The sequence below is a fragment of the Dreissena polymorpha genome, chromosome 14 (genome assembly GCF_020536995.1).
Source record: "Dreissena polymorpha isolate Duluth1 chromosome 14, UMN_Dpol_1.0, whole genome shotgun sequence".
NCBI lineage: Eukaryota > Metazoa > Mollusca > Bivalvia > Myida > Dreissenidae > Dreissena > Dreissena polymorpha.
The window spans coordinates 70,486,100-70,500,284 of record NC_068368.1 but is presented as its reverse complement, the minus strand read 5'-3'; the positions used below and the strand labels follow the sequence as shown (position 1 = coordinate 70,500,284).

At 35.8% G+C, this 14,185-nt stretch overlaps 2 protein-coding genes across 3 annotated transcripts in view; both read right to left on the bottom strand.

Moving 5' to 3' along the window:
• LOC127858945 (lipoyl synthase, mitochondrial-like) overlaps positions 1-14,185 on the bottom strand; it is a 30,801-nt gene that overhangs the window by 16,350 nt on the left and 266 nt on the right. The gene's annotated exons all lie outside the window — the stretch shown is intronic.
• Positions 6,107-13,494, bottom strand: LOC127858948 (uncharacterized). Of its 2 annotated transcripts, XM_052396317.1 has the most exons (4): positions 13,214-13,494; positions 12,383-12,492; positions 9,650-9,790; positions 6,107-7,060 (listed from the first exon to the last, which is right to left on the bottom strand). In XM_052396317.1, exons 3-4 carry the CDS (start codon positions 9,785-9,787, stop codon positions 6,446-6,448), a joined length of 753 nt encoding a protein of 250 aa, XP_052252277.1. In that variant the 5' UTR covers positions 9,788-9,790; positions 12,383-12,492; positions 13,214-13,494; the 3' UTR covers positions 6,107-6,445. The 2 variants fall into 2 exon arrangements, with proteins under 2 accessions (XP_052252277.1, XP_052252276.1); XM_052396316.1 differs by lacking the exons at positions 9,650-9,790; positions 12,383-12,492; positions 13,214-13,494 and adding an exon at positions 7,614-8,709.

Below are 14,185 nucleotides of genomic sequence, written 5' to 3'. Positions count from 1 at the left end.
CTGAAGGAGGGAATTAAAGCCCTTAGGAGTGAGGAGATACAAGCAGAAATAAGATTATCACATGTACCATCTACATTATTATGGTTATTCAACATTGAAAGTTTGAGCAAGATCCACAATGTATGTAAGATGTTAAAGAACACACAATTTTATGAATATATATTTTGTATTGGAAAAACAGACAAAGGGCTATCATATTTTCTAAACTATGAAAAGCCAAAATTTCTTTCTTAACAACATCTATCAATATGATCATTTGACAGTGAAACGTTTAGCAATGTATACTTGGGGTCGGACAGACGTATGTACAGACAAGTGTATGTCTGTATGTCAATGTACAGTCTCCTACTTTTTGCAGCTGTTGTCTTATTTAAAAAAGGTTAGATTGCACTTTACCGGTACGCAGTTGTTTACCACTATCACAAAAGCGGGGGTTTGGGGGCGGAAGCCCCCCATACTAAGGAAATATATAGGATAAAAAGGATTAATAGGTGTTGCTTTCTAGGTGTTGGGTGGAATTAGGGACGATACGGACCATGGACCATACGGCCCAGATAAGCCGACAATACGGCCCAGATTAGCGGACTATATGGCCCAGCTTAGCGGACTATATGGCCCAGATTTGCGGACCATACGGAACATGTCTGACTTAATTTTCATTTCGTGTTTCACTTCCTGATATTGTATTAATACATTTAATACAATATTAAAGTTGACGTAATGACTTGTATGATTACATACTTGTTTAAATTTTGAAAATTTGCTGACCATACGAAACATGTCAGAATTAATTTTCATTTCGTGTTCCACTCCTTCAATATTATATAAATACAGTTAATAAAATATTAAAGTTGATGTTAAGACATAAATGACAACATACTTGATTAAATTTGAACATATGTGGACCATACAGACAAGATTTGCGGACCATGTCTACATTAATATTCATTTCAGGTCCCACTTCCTTCAATAATGTATCAATAAATTTAATAAAATATTAAAAGTTGCTGTAATAACATGAATTAAATGACAAAATACTTGGTTGAATTTGAACATTTGCGGATCATACCGCCCGGTTTAGCGAACTATACGGCCCAGATTGGCGGACTATACTGCCCAGATTTGCAAACCATACGGAAAATGTCTTGTTATTGAACATGTTATTTCGTGTTCCGCTTTTTTCAATATTTTATCAATAAATTAAATAAAATAGTAAAGTGGCTGCAATTCTTTAATGACAACATACTTGTTTAAATTTGAACATTTCCGGGCCGTACGGATCATGTCTTAATCAATAAGTAATTTATGTTCATTCAGGATTGTGACAAAATATTAAATATAAAGTCAAAAAGTCAAAAAACCTCTTATTTCAACTCAATTCATGTTTGACATGAATACAGGAGCAAAAAAGTGCGTAAATGTAAAGACGAGGCCGGCAATAATATATTAAAAATGATGAATTATATTACATAGTCTATGATATGGTTCTTATTACATATTCTTTCTTGATTATACAATGTAGATAACATATTTTAAGTAGCGTCAACACATATATATATAGAAGGTAGAACGGATAATCATTTTCAATATGAGCAATAAAGTATGTAGATATGATATATAAAAGTTTCGACTTGGACTTGGATATAAAAATGATGTGGCAATAAACGGCAATCGTTCGATTATTTCGTCGTTTAATGACACATCAATTATCAATAAGTGTAGTTGTGAACATCAAACCATACATGTTGTATGTGTCATAAATTGGGCGTACTCGAGATGCAAACATAAGCCGATGTTGTCTACAATAATAACTATTGTCGCACTTTACCTTTAATTGGGAATTACAGACGTGTTAATCATTATGGTATATTCTCAACTACTGTAATAGATAACATCAAGCAGTAAGTGTCATAAATAGGGCGTATTCGAGATGCAAACATACGAGTCACTAATGCGAGTGTTGAAATTGTAAAAGATACGTTTGACTGCTAAATTTAATACATTTATTCAATAGGTACAGTGAGGTCGTCAGTTCCGAATCACTAATGAAATTATCAATGTATACTTTAAAACAGCAACCGACAAAGATTTCGAATTTAGTGATTTTGTCAGATGATTTCAACCTCGATCCTGTGCTCACATTGATTTTCAGGAAGTTTCTAAATATAGATGTGTGTTTATGTTTTTCCTCGATCGTACAGTTTCTCCATTTCCGGTTAATATTCTCCAATAGCGAATCACGTCACAGCAAGTGCATTTTCATTACAGGGGTCGTCTCAAAACAAACTTTAACTGTCAAAATCGTTTATTTACATGCATCTTTATTTAAATATCAGTAACATAACCTGATTGGTATGTATAAATCACAGAAATTGAATAACAATAAAGAAAACAAAAATACACAATAAAGACAACAAAAACAATCGGGTCCTTTCAAGAGAAAACACAGTGCAGTGCATGTACAGACGAGACAGGAGTTCCGGATCACTAATGAAACTAACGCCGTTTACACATCCTAATTTATACCAATTTGCTAGTGTTATACCTCTTTGGAAGCTGATTTTATTCCGCTATCCTACATAAGTTTCACCAGAGGAGACTGGTTTGTGCTCCGTCTATCAGACCGTCACACTTTTCTGGACCCTGCGATAACTTAGAAAAGTTCTTAATATTTTTTCGCGAGACTTGAAACATGGATTGATGGCAATATGGACATCATGCACGTTATTTAATTTTGTTCCTGTGAAAAATTCTGGTTGCTATGGCAACATTTTTTTTAAATTCTGACAATGGTGGGATTTCTGACAATGGTGGAGCCGGTAGGGGACATGAATTGCTTGGAAATAGTCTTGTTATTGTTGTGTTATTGAATAAACTTAATATACAGGTTTCGCATGTTCAGTGGTGTGGAAATCAAAATTTCATCTTGCACTGATTTGTAGGTTTTGTCATTCGACAGGCAAGCAGGATAGAGCGATGACGTTGTTATTTGTTCATGCTCAGCTTGCTTAAAGGTTAATATTATGCTTTAAGTGTTTCAGTGAGATTTATGAGAGCAGACAGACGACTCGAGTTAGAAATGGTCATTGGTTCCGGACATTAACGAGTATACTGGTTATACTGCATTTTTCTCAGTTCTGTGTATAATAACACTTATTTGCAATTCATACTTTATGGCATTTTTTTTTGCCGGGGGACCAGTGTTAAGTGTCTGTGTTTCAAGAAATATACCCTGTTTGTCATGACACCTAAACAAACGTGTTTTTTTTATATTGTAAATAAGTTATGTTTGTCATTAGATGTAATGGAATATAAAACATAAAATCTTTCACTTTCAAATATTTTACTCATATATTTCCTGAGATCAATTCAAATAAACAAACAAAACAAACAACAAATAAAATAGTATGACTAGACTGTCATAGCCTATAAGTATGTATACAATTGGTTAGCAGATCTATATTAAATATAGAACTGAAACAATGAAAAATAACAAAACAACAAGAGTTCCGCGGTCGGAGATGACCGCATTGAAGCCGGATTTTTGATTTAAATGACAGGAAAGTACCTTTCGTGTTTTTGTCAATGCAATACTTAAATTACTGAAATATTGTTCAAAGGTCAAAATGAAATGTAAGTACTTTTCAAGGCATGAGCAAACCTTGTGTTATGTTTTGAATGCATGCATATACATGAACAACAATAACATTTAAGGTCACAAATATGAACTTGAATTGACAATTAGGAAAGTTTGATCTCAATTTTTTTATTAGCAAATTAGTAACATATTGTTTGAAGTTTCCATCAATTTTCATTATCAAATGTAAGAAAATTAACAACTTTAACATATTTACATCCAAGGTCACAGTGACCTCGACCTTCAAATGAATGACCTTGAAATGACCAGTGGTCATCTAAGTGTGCTTGCAAACCTTTACGTCAAGTTTGAGATTCTAGGTCCAAGCATACCAAAGTTACAACAATTTTAACATTTTAACATTTAAGTTCACAGTGACCTTGACCTTCAAATGAATGACATTGAAATGAATGACCTTGAAATGACCAGTGGTCATCTAAGTGTGCTTGCAAACCTTTACGTCAAGTTTGAGATTCTAGGTCCAAGCATACCAAAGTTATAACAATTTTAACATTTTAACATTGAAGGTCACAGTGACCTTGACCTTCAAATGAATGACATTGAAATGAGCAGTGGTGATCTTCTAGTACTGGCCAACCTTTATGTCAAGTTTGAAGACTCTAGGTACAAGCATACCAAAGTTATAACATGGAATAAGAACTTTAACATTTTTACCTACCAAAGTTATAAGAACTTTAACATTTTTACATTCAAGGTCACAGTGACCTTGACCTTAGAATGAATGACCTTGAAATGACCAGTGGTCATCTAAGTGTGCTTGCAAACCTTCATGTCAAGTTTGAAGACTCTATGTCCAAGCATACCAAAGTTATAACAATTTTAACATTTTAACATTTAAGGTCACAGTGACCTTGACCTTCAAATGAATGACATTGAAATGACCAGTGGTCATCTTCTAGTACTGGCCAATCTTTATTTCAAGTTTGAAGACTCTAGGTACAAGCATACCAAAGTTATAACATGAAATAAGAACTTTAACATTTTTACATTCAAGGTCACAGTGACCTTGACCTTCAAATGAATGACCTTGAAATGTCCAGTGGTTACTTACTAGTTCTGGCCAACCTTCATGTCAAGTTTCAAGACTCTAGGTCCAAGCATACCAAAGTTATAACAACTTTAACATTTTTACATTCAAGGTCACAGTGACCTTGACCTTCAAATGAATGACCTTGAAATGTCCAGTGGTTACTTACTAGTTCTGGCCAACCTTCATGTCAAGTTTCAAGACTCTAGGTCCAAGCATACCAAAGTTATAACAACTTTAACATTTTTTATATTGAAGGTCACAGTGACCTTGACCTTCAAATGAATGACCTTGAAATGACCAGTGGTCATCTGTTAATCCTGGCCAACCTTCATGTCAAGTTTGAAGACTCTAGGTCCAAGCATACCAAAGTTATACCATGAAATAAGAACTTTAACATTTTCGAGCACGCCGCCACCCTGCCCGCCCGCCCGCCCCCCCCGCCCGCCCGACAACATCAATCTATAAGCCGAGATTTTTTCGAAAAAAATCCGGCTAATAAAACAAAATATACTATTCGAAATTTGCTAAGGATCACTTGTTATAGTATGTGTAATTTGAAGTTTACCCCTTGGTCGATTCAGCCAGCGTCACGCATCAATGATAATCAATACATAAAAATAAAATCAAAAACACATTCTAATATCAAAACATGAAAAATAACAAAAATTAAAGTTATCCAAAATTGAAGATAATGTGTCAATAAAAAAGTGATCCTTAGCAAATTTGGAATAGTATATTTGCCACCTCAACAATAAGTATTCAATGAACTGCACATATTATTACTACAGCAAAACAGTTTGGAGACATAGAACATAAAAGGCATTAATAAGCAATTCACATGGTAATACATCATGGCTTAAACATACTTTACCCAAAGCTGAATGAAATGAACAAAACTAAATAAAAAATTTTTTGGCAATTTAACTGTATATCTTATCGGCAGAATACATATTCAGATAACTGCATAGAGAACATGAATATCATAATATGCATAAATTTCATTCAACGTGTACATTGGTAATTTCTTAGTAGAGTGTAAACAAGGTTACACTATAAAGCCATTTAAAGCCATGTTTTTCAACAGACCGCAACCTTAAAGGAACTCGGCCTAGTTTACAAGGTTTTTCTTTTGTTTGACCTAGTGACCTAGTTTTTGACCCAGCATGACCCAGTTTCAAACTCAGTCAAGGTATCATTGAGACAAATATTCTGGCCAAGTTTCATGAAGATCGGACAAGAAATGTTGCCTTACTTTGGAAACATGAAATTATGTCTGGTACCAATGGTAGTGAACAATAAATAAATAACATTTATGTGTGAAACAAGAGCTGTACATGGACTATTTGGTTCCATGTAATTAGTTGTTCCATATAGACCTGAAAGAAATGGCACTTTCTGGTACCAATTGTAGAGAACAATAAATAAATAACATTTATGTGTGAAACAAGAGCTGTCCATAGACTATTTGGTTCCATGTCAACTTCAAAAGGGGACATCATCTGGCTAAAATACTGATCAGATTTATTTGAATTGGCATAGAATCTTACTGATGACCCTAAATATATTGGTTAAGTTTCATGTGAGCACCAAAATAAAAAATAAATAAAAACAAACTTGTAAAAAGAGGCTCATACTAGTAATTCAGATACAATTTATCACAGTTACAGGGTTGGGCATATGACATAATATTATGACAATGAAACAAACTGTATTTTATAAACACTAGTAGGCAAGCAAAAATCACCCATGCTTTTAATTTATGCCTTTGGTGTGGTTTCAATTGACAGATCCATAGCTGAACCTTCGGGTGATTTTTCCAGAAACAAACACAGCTTGCTGAAGGTAGCCTTGATATCAGAGTGATTAATCACATAATTACAAGGTAACACAACACCACGCCCTTCTTCATTTGGGGCTGGCCATGGTGGAAAACTTGGCACTGGCTCCCCTGTTACCTGTGCTGTTATGGTTCCACCCTCGTTAATGATTAAAGAAAAGAAATTTGACAATATTTTAGGAACATGTCCTATTGGGAGGCCTGCTATATCTGATAATTTCAGCTGGCGCTTTTCATCCGTAACTGTATCATGGACACTTATAGGAAATGTTTCCAACGCTGGCAACCATACTAAGCATGCATCTGGATCCTTTTTATTACTATAATCTCGGTCAACAATCAACTGTGTTGGTGGACTGGTGATAAATGGTCTAATCATAAAAACATGGTAACCTTTTATCACAGAGTTCTTGAGTGTCATTTTGTTTGAGTCAAAAGTTGTAATGTTGGGGGTAGGGTGACAGTCTCTAGTCCCGTTCTCATGGATGCTTGTTGCACTGATCTTACCAGATGTTGAAGGCTTTTCGATGTCGGGCTGAAGATGAAAGAATTCTAACTACTGATTAAATGAAGATAACATACATACAAATGAACAAGAGCTGTCTCCATAGTTAGACATATGCCCAGAAAAACGCTTTTTCTAAACCTAAATGCAGATTTTGAAACCTAAACGCGAACCTTAAGTTCAAGGTCAAAGGGGTCAAAATGTGTGCGTATGGAAAAGCATTGTCCATATACACATGCATACCAAATATCAAGGTTACATCTGAAGATACATAACAGTTATGAGCTTTTTTCGAAAACTAAACGCAAGTGTGACGGACAGACAGACTGACAGAAAGACAGACGGAAATGCGATCACTATATGCCCACCTTTGGGGGCATAAACAATGCATGTAATAGTTACAAGTAATTTATTTTTGTTACTATGTTCTTATGACACGTGTTTGATCCCCCCTGTGGGAGCATTATTACGAAAGACACCAAGTAAGTTTTAAAAGTTATTGAGATGGCTTAAAATGTCATCTAATGAACGACTTTCATGTGGCATGTACAATACAAATATTCATCAACCATAATATTCAGACCTGATTAAATAAATTTCTATCTACAGGCAATCAGGACAAAAGAAAGGCTCGTCTTCTTCCAATGAGTATGATAAACACTCAGAATGAACCCAGCCATCACACTTGTCGCACTGAACCCACACACGTTCCAGACCCAGTTCTTGGTCTTCTTCCCAAGTCATATGGCATGCTTTACAAAATGCGTTGGGACTGTCATTGTCATTTTTGTCCATAGGCACTTTGTCCTTTTGGTGTGAAGTGTTTAGCTTTTTGATTATAGGCCTTTTCCCTATTTCTGAATTTGGCTCTGGTTGTTTCCTCTTTTTTTCTGGTTTTGTGCTTGTATTCTTTTTCTTGAAAAAAGAAAGTTTAGCTCTTTGTACTTTTTGGGCGAAGCTTCTGACTTTTTCAAGCTGTTTTAAGGACATTTTTCTAATACATTCAGGTGATGTAAGATTGTCTGGTAAACTGTTTAACATTGTCTGTTTCATTGGCTTTGCAGCCTCAGTATCCTTTGGAAAACTCAGGGACTCGGTCAAAACTGGTGATATAACCATATCAACAGTTGAATTTTCTGTCCATTTTTCTTCGTTGATTTGTGATGGTTGACTTGTTGCTACACTAGCAGTAGTCACAGTTACAACTGCATGTGCCAATATATCCAATCCAGTTAAGTGGGAACTCTGTTCTTCAAAGGTAGATGTTGATGTTTCCAATGTTGGGTTTGCTTTGTGATAAATCTTTTGGTAAACATCAAAGCATGGAGACTGCCCTACAGTATTATAACCTTCTTGTATTCTTTTCCTGTAACGGTCACGAGACGGTGTAGAAAGTGTTTCTTCAAAGACTTCTAGTGCTCCTTTTGCTTTTGTCACTTCTGCTGAAACTTGACTGTCTTCAGTGGCAGCATGTTGGTCTGCCACAGATTCTGGACCGGAGAAGGTCAATGCCGGTTTCAGCATTTCGCTTGTGATGACAGAGCTATCAACTGGATATATGCCAGAGGATTTAAATGAGTTTATTACTGTAATAGGTTTGTAGAACTGAAGGTAGGCCTCTGTCAATTTCTGCGCGAAAACCTCTTTGCCAATACATTTTCCTGGATTTTCTCTCATGTACTTCCTGGATAACATGTGCCATCTTGACTTTAATGGTCCAAATACTCCCTTATCCAGGGGTTGCATCAGGTGTGTTGCATTTGGAACCAAACGGTACAGCTCAATGCCCCTGGCTATTGCTTTCATGAAAACTGAATGATCCACATGGCTGCTTACACTGTCCATTAATAACACCACTGGACGGTCAGTTCCCGCAAACTTATCAAAGTGGTCAATGAATTTTGAAAAGGTATCTACATCCATCCATCCCTTTTTTGTGAATGCAATGTCACTCCCTTCTATTGTTCCATTTAATGGATTGTATCCTCTTGGTTTTGGCTCTGGGTAAACCAAAAAGGGTGGCATCATTTGACCTGTTGCACTTCCACAGAACATCACAGTCAAGCGCTGTTTCCCACTGGTTATGTGTGGTACAGACAGATCTCTTTTCGCAGGTCCAATTACTTTTGACTTGTTGCTTCCCATGTTGAATCCTGTCTCATCAGCGTTCCATATTCTACTTGGTTGATCAATCAAGTTCTTATCTATGAGAAAGTCTCTAAAACTGTTGTACCACAAATCCGTTTTTTCCTTCCTTAGTTTAGATCTTTTTAGTTCTAACGGTGTCTCAATGCGTGAACTAATAATGTGGGCATTTCTACGCATAAATGCGTAATACCAGGTTTTGCCGGGTCTTCCATCTTTGAAGGGAGTTTTTCGCTTCTCTTTTTTTACAACACTTTCCACAAAGTCCAGAAATTCAACCATTCGAAGGCCCATCCCTCTCTGTGCCATCTCACTTAGCCATCTCGCCATTTTCTCTTCTTCAGCTTCATTAAAAATTGAGCTAGGTCCATTTAATTTGAAAATGTCAACTTCTCCTTTCCATCGTCTGTATAACATTGAATAAGACAGATCATTATCCAACGCAGCTTTCCGCAACGACACATCTTTACTTACAGTCAGACTGTACAGAGCCCTTCTCACTCGCTGTTTTTTCCCAGGACTCATTCGGTTTCCGAGATATTTCTTTGAAATTTTCTTTGCCTCTGATTGGGCAGGGCTGCTCACAAGTGAAGGTCTCTTTTTTGGACCCATATCCTGAAATAACAAGCAAATTCGTAGAATTGATATCCCCCGCAACATATGCTTTGTTTGATGAAGGGTCCAAATCGGAATCCACCAAAACACTTCCAAGATATGGCTCCGGACACAAAAGTGCCTATAGTAAAAAGCATTTTTTCAAGATACAAAGGGCCATTACTCTGGTTTTAACAGATGGTGTACAATGCCATTTGGCGTGAATCATCCTCTCATGCATATATATAATCATACGAAGTTTCAATGAAATACGCCAAAGCACTTCCAAGATATGGCTCCGTACACAAAAGTGACGGACGGACAGACGGACGGACAGCCGGACAACACAAAAACAATATCCCTCCGCCTCTGGCGAGGGAAATATACTCATACCAAGTTTCAATGAAATCCGCCAAAGCACTTCCAAGGTATGGCTCCGGACACAAAAGTGCCTATAGTAAAAAGCATTTTTCAAGATACAAAGGGCCATAACACGGTTTTTAACAGATGGTATACAATGCTTTTTGGCGTGCATCATCCTCTTATGCATATATACTCATACCAAGTTTCAATGCAATCCGCCAAAGCACTTCTAAGATATGGCTCCGGACACAAAAGTGCCTATAGTAAAAAGCATTTTTCAAGATACAAAGGGCCATAACTCTGTTTTTAACGGATGGTATACAATGCTATTTGGCGTGCATCATCCTCTTATGCAAATATATACTCATACCAAGTTTCAATGAAATCCGCCAAAGCACTTCCAAGATATGGCTCCGGACACATAAGTGCCTATAGTAAAAAGCATTTTTCAAGATACAAAGGGCCAAAACTCTGTTTTTAACAGATGGTGTACAATGCCATTTGGCGTGCATTATCCTCTTATGCATATATATATATACTCATACCAAGTTTCAATGAAATCCGCCAAAGCACTTCCAAGATATGGCTCCGGACACATAAGTGCCTATAGTAAAAAGCATTTTTCAAGATACAAAGGGCCAAAACTCTGTTTTTAACAGATGGTGTACAATGCCATTTGGCGTGCATTATCCTCTTATGCATATATATATACTCATACCAAGTTTCAATTAAATCCACCAAAGCTCTTCCAAGATATGGCTCTGGACACAAAAGTGCCTATAGTAAAAAGCATTTTTTCAAGATACTAAGGGCCATAACTCTGTTTTTAACGGATGGTGTACAATGCCATTGGGCGTGCATCATCCTCTTATGCATATATATATACTTATACGAAGTTTCAATGAAATCCGCCCAAGCACTTCCAAGATATGGCTCTGGACACAAAAGTGCCAGACGGACGGACAAAGCCAAAACAATATCCCTCCGCCTCTGGCGGGGGATAAAAACAGAGGTTTCTTTTACTGTGATTTCTCAACACTGAATCCATTGATGCATGCCAATTAATCTGCCAAGCCAATAGAACCAACATATCAAGTCATGCTGATTGTAAATCATTTACCATTGATCCAGCACTACCCCATACAGATTGTGCAATGGTCAAAATGGGTTTCACAAGTAATTACAATTTTCACCCATTTAGTTAAACAAAGGGTACTAATATGCGGCAAAATGGATGGAGACACACATAAATGCAAATCAGAGACTCTGTTGTTTTTTTAAAGAACATATTAAGACATGAATAGTATCTTCATAGGTCTGAAGTCTGTGAAAGTAATATATCATATTTAAGTATAATCATTCTATTTGAGTGTTGAGACCTCCAATTTTTTTTTTTGTGGGGGGGGGATACATAAACTGACTCCATATTGTTGAACAACAAGTGTACCTACTTAAAGATTCAAAATTTTAACACATGTACAAGAATCGATATTTTATACATGGAAAAGTTTGACTACATGTATTAATCTGTGAGAGTCAAGGTCATTCAAAGATCAAGGTCAAATTCAACTTGCCAGGTACAGTACCATCATAATAGTAAGAATTTGAAGTTTGAAACCAATAGCCTTGATACTTAAGAAATGCTTGATACGGTTGTCTGCTCTTGTTTATAGATAGGGGTCATGTTGGTAAAGAAGTATGCAAAAGATAAAAGCAATAAGTCAAGGAAGTAGGAAATATTTGAGGTAGTACGCAAACTTTAACATTCCAACACTCACGCACACTGACGCCAGGGTGAGTAGGATAGCTCTACTATATATATTTCATATAATATAGTCGAGCTAAAATTGCAAAAGTTAATGATGTGAGCGTTTCTTTGTATAAATACGAAGTAATACATAGTATTAGTATAATTTATGTACCTGGGACTGTGGAATACAAGATCAGGAAGTCTACTTCTACCAGAAATCAACAGCAGCGACGTGGACGACAGGAACGTGATGACTGGGCAAGAGGTCCTGTCTCCAATCGCCTGTCCCCGCACGCCTTTGTAATATTAACACATTTATATTGTTTAGTTTTTTGTATAGGTTTCAAAGATACACTTATATTATATTGGAATATAACTACAATCCCAATACAAAATGGTTTAACAATCTATGATGGGATTTTGCAGTGTGCCTCTATTGTTAAAGAGCATATATTAATGTTAGAAAGTTTAAAGAAATGTGAAAAAACTAGTAAATCTACCTCGGACTGTAGAATACGAACAGGCTGTGGACGCCAATGACGTGACGTTTGGGTGAGAGGTTCCTTTTGCACTGTAGCCCGCCTCCAATCACCTGTCTGTGCACACTTTTCTAATAATGAACACATGTAAATGATTCAGCATTTTGTCAGTTTTAAGATAAGAAGTAATACAATTTCTATTTTTTTTTTTTTTAAATAATACAGATATGCATATTCATGAAAGGTGCAAACAAGTTATTCCCATTTTGAGTTGTTTTATATGATGAAGATTAACTGCAAACATAAATGTATTTGATATGTGATCGATGTCTAACCTTTTTGTTGACAGACAGAAACAGACACTTTATTCAAGACTTGTACATAGCACATCGTCTAAACACTTACATTTACAAATAATATATCAACATGCTAAGACATTCTCATTTCTGCATTTCTGAGAAAGAAATACAAATATAAAATAATAACAACAAAAAATCAAAAGGAAGGAAAATGGTGTTAAGTAAACGATACTATTATTATACAATTTATCGTTTAATTTCAATTTAAATTTAAAAAAAGAAGCTTTTTATGCAATTCAAACTTTCCGTGCACTTTAATTTACACAAATAATTCAAATGTCATTTACACTGACCCGTTTAAATAGCTGTGTGAAAGATAACGAATACATTTGAGACAACCCCCGTTATGCGAATCGGGTGTTTCGAAACTGACATCTGTACCAGACTGTCTGTTTCACGTGTTTTAATGAACAGTTCAAATGTAAATGTACACATGTGGTTGTTTTCTGATTCTCTGATTAATATTCTTCAAAGCAGTACCACGATCGCTTACCTTTGACAATGGATTAGAAAAATAATCGTGACTTTCTCATGGATCAACATGTCCGCAGACGAAGTATTCGCGTCATCGAAAAAATGTGCGCGAGCGTTCCATTGATTGTGACTGTTTAGAGTTGATCGTTTACTTCCGGTTTTTGAGGAAAAAAAACATCAAATGTTATCGTTCATGACTGAATAATTTGTTTAGTTACAAGTGTTAAGTTTTTTTTGTAAATGTTAAATTAATTTCGATTTGTTTCGGAACTGGCGACTTTTCGGAACTGACGACCTCACTGTATAAAAACATGTTTTTATAAAAATACATGGATAATAGATGTGTTGTTTGCATTTATATGTTAATATGAAAAACGTGTATTTTTTATAAGATATTTAAGTGATGTAAGAAATTTTAATTAACGTCACCACGCTGCATCCATTAATTTTAATGAAATGTCCAATTGTAGTAAAATGGATTTTATCCATGAAAGTGCATGTTTGTGTGATGCCTATTGTTTAAATGAATAATTGATGATTCAATTAATTCAGAGTTATAAATCTGATAATATGAAAAACTTTAATAATCAAAAATAAATAATCAAGAACACAAATGTTTCATTACCCGTTTTTTAGTTTTAACATATGTTTAGTATCACAGCATACTAAGCAGTGTGGTATTTTGTGTATTAAAATAATGTACATGGTGTAAAGACATATGGTCCATATGGTCCGCAAATCTGGGCCGTATAGTCCGCAAACCTGGGCCGTATAGTCCGCAAACCTGGGCCGTATGGTTCACAAATCTGGGCCGTATGGTCTAGGCCTTATGGTCCATGGTCAGTATACCGTTGGGTGTTGCGGGTTAGGGTTATGGAACGCTTTTCCGTTCTTTTTTACGTACCGGTATAGTGCAATTGCCCCCCAAAAAATTGTTTGAGTTTAAGTTCTTTCATTATTGAGAAAATATATGGGGAAAACTGCAAATTGT

What these genes read in the sequence shown, in the direction of transcription:
- LOC127858948 (XM_052396316.1), bottom strand. Translation starts at nt 8,707, where the DNA reads ATGAGAGAAAATCCAGGAAAATGTATTGGCAAAGAGGTTTTCGCGCAG.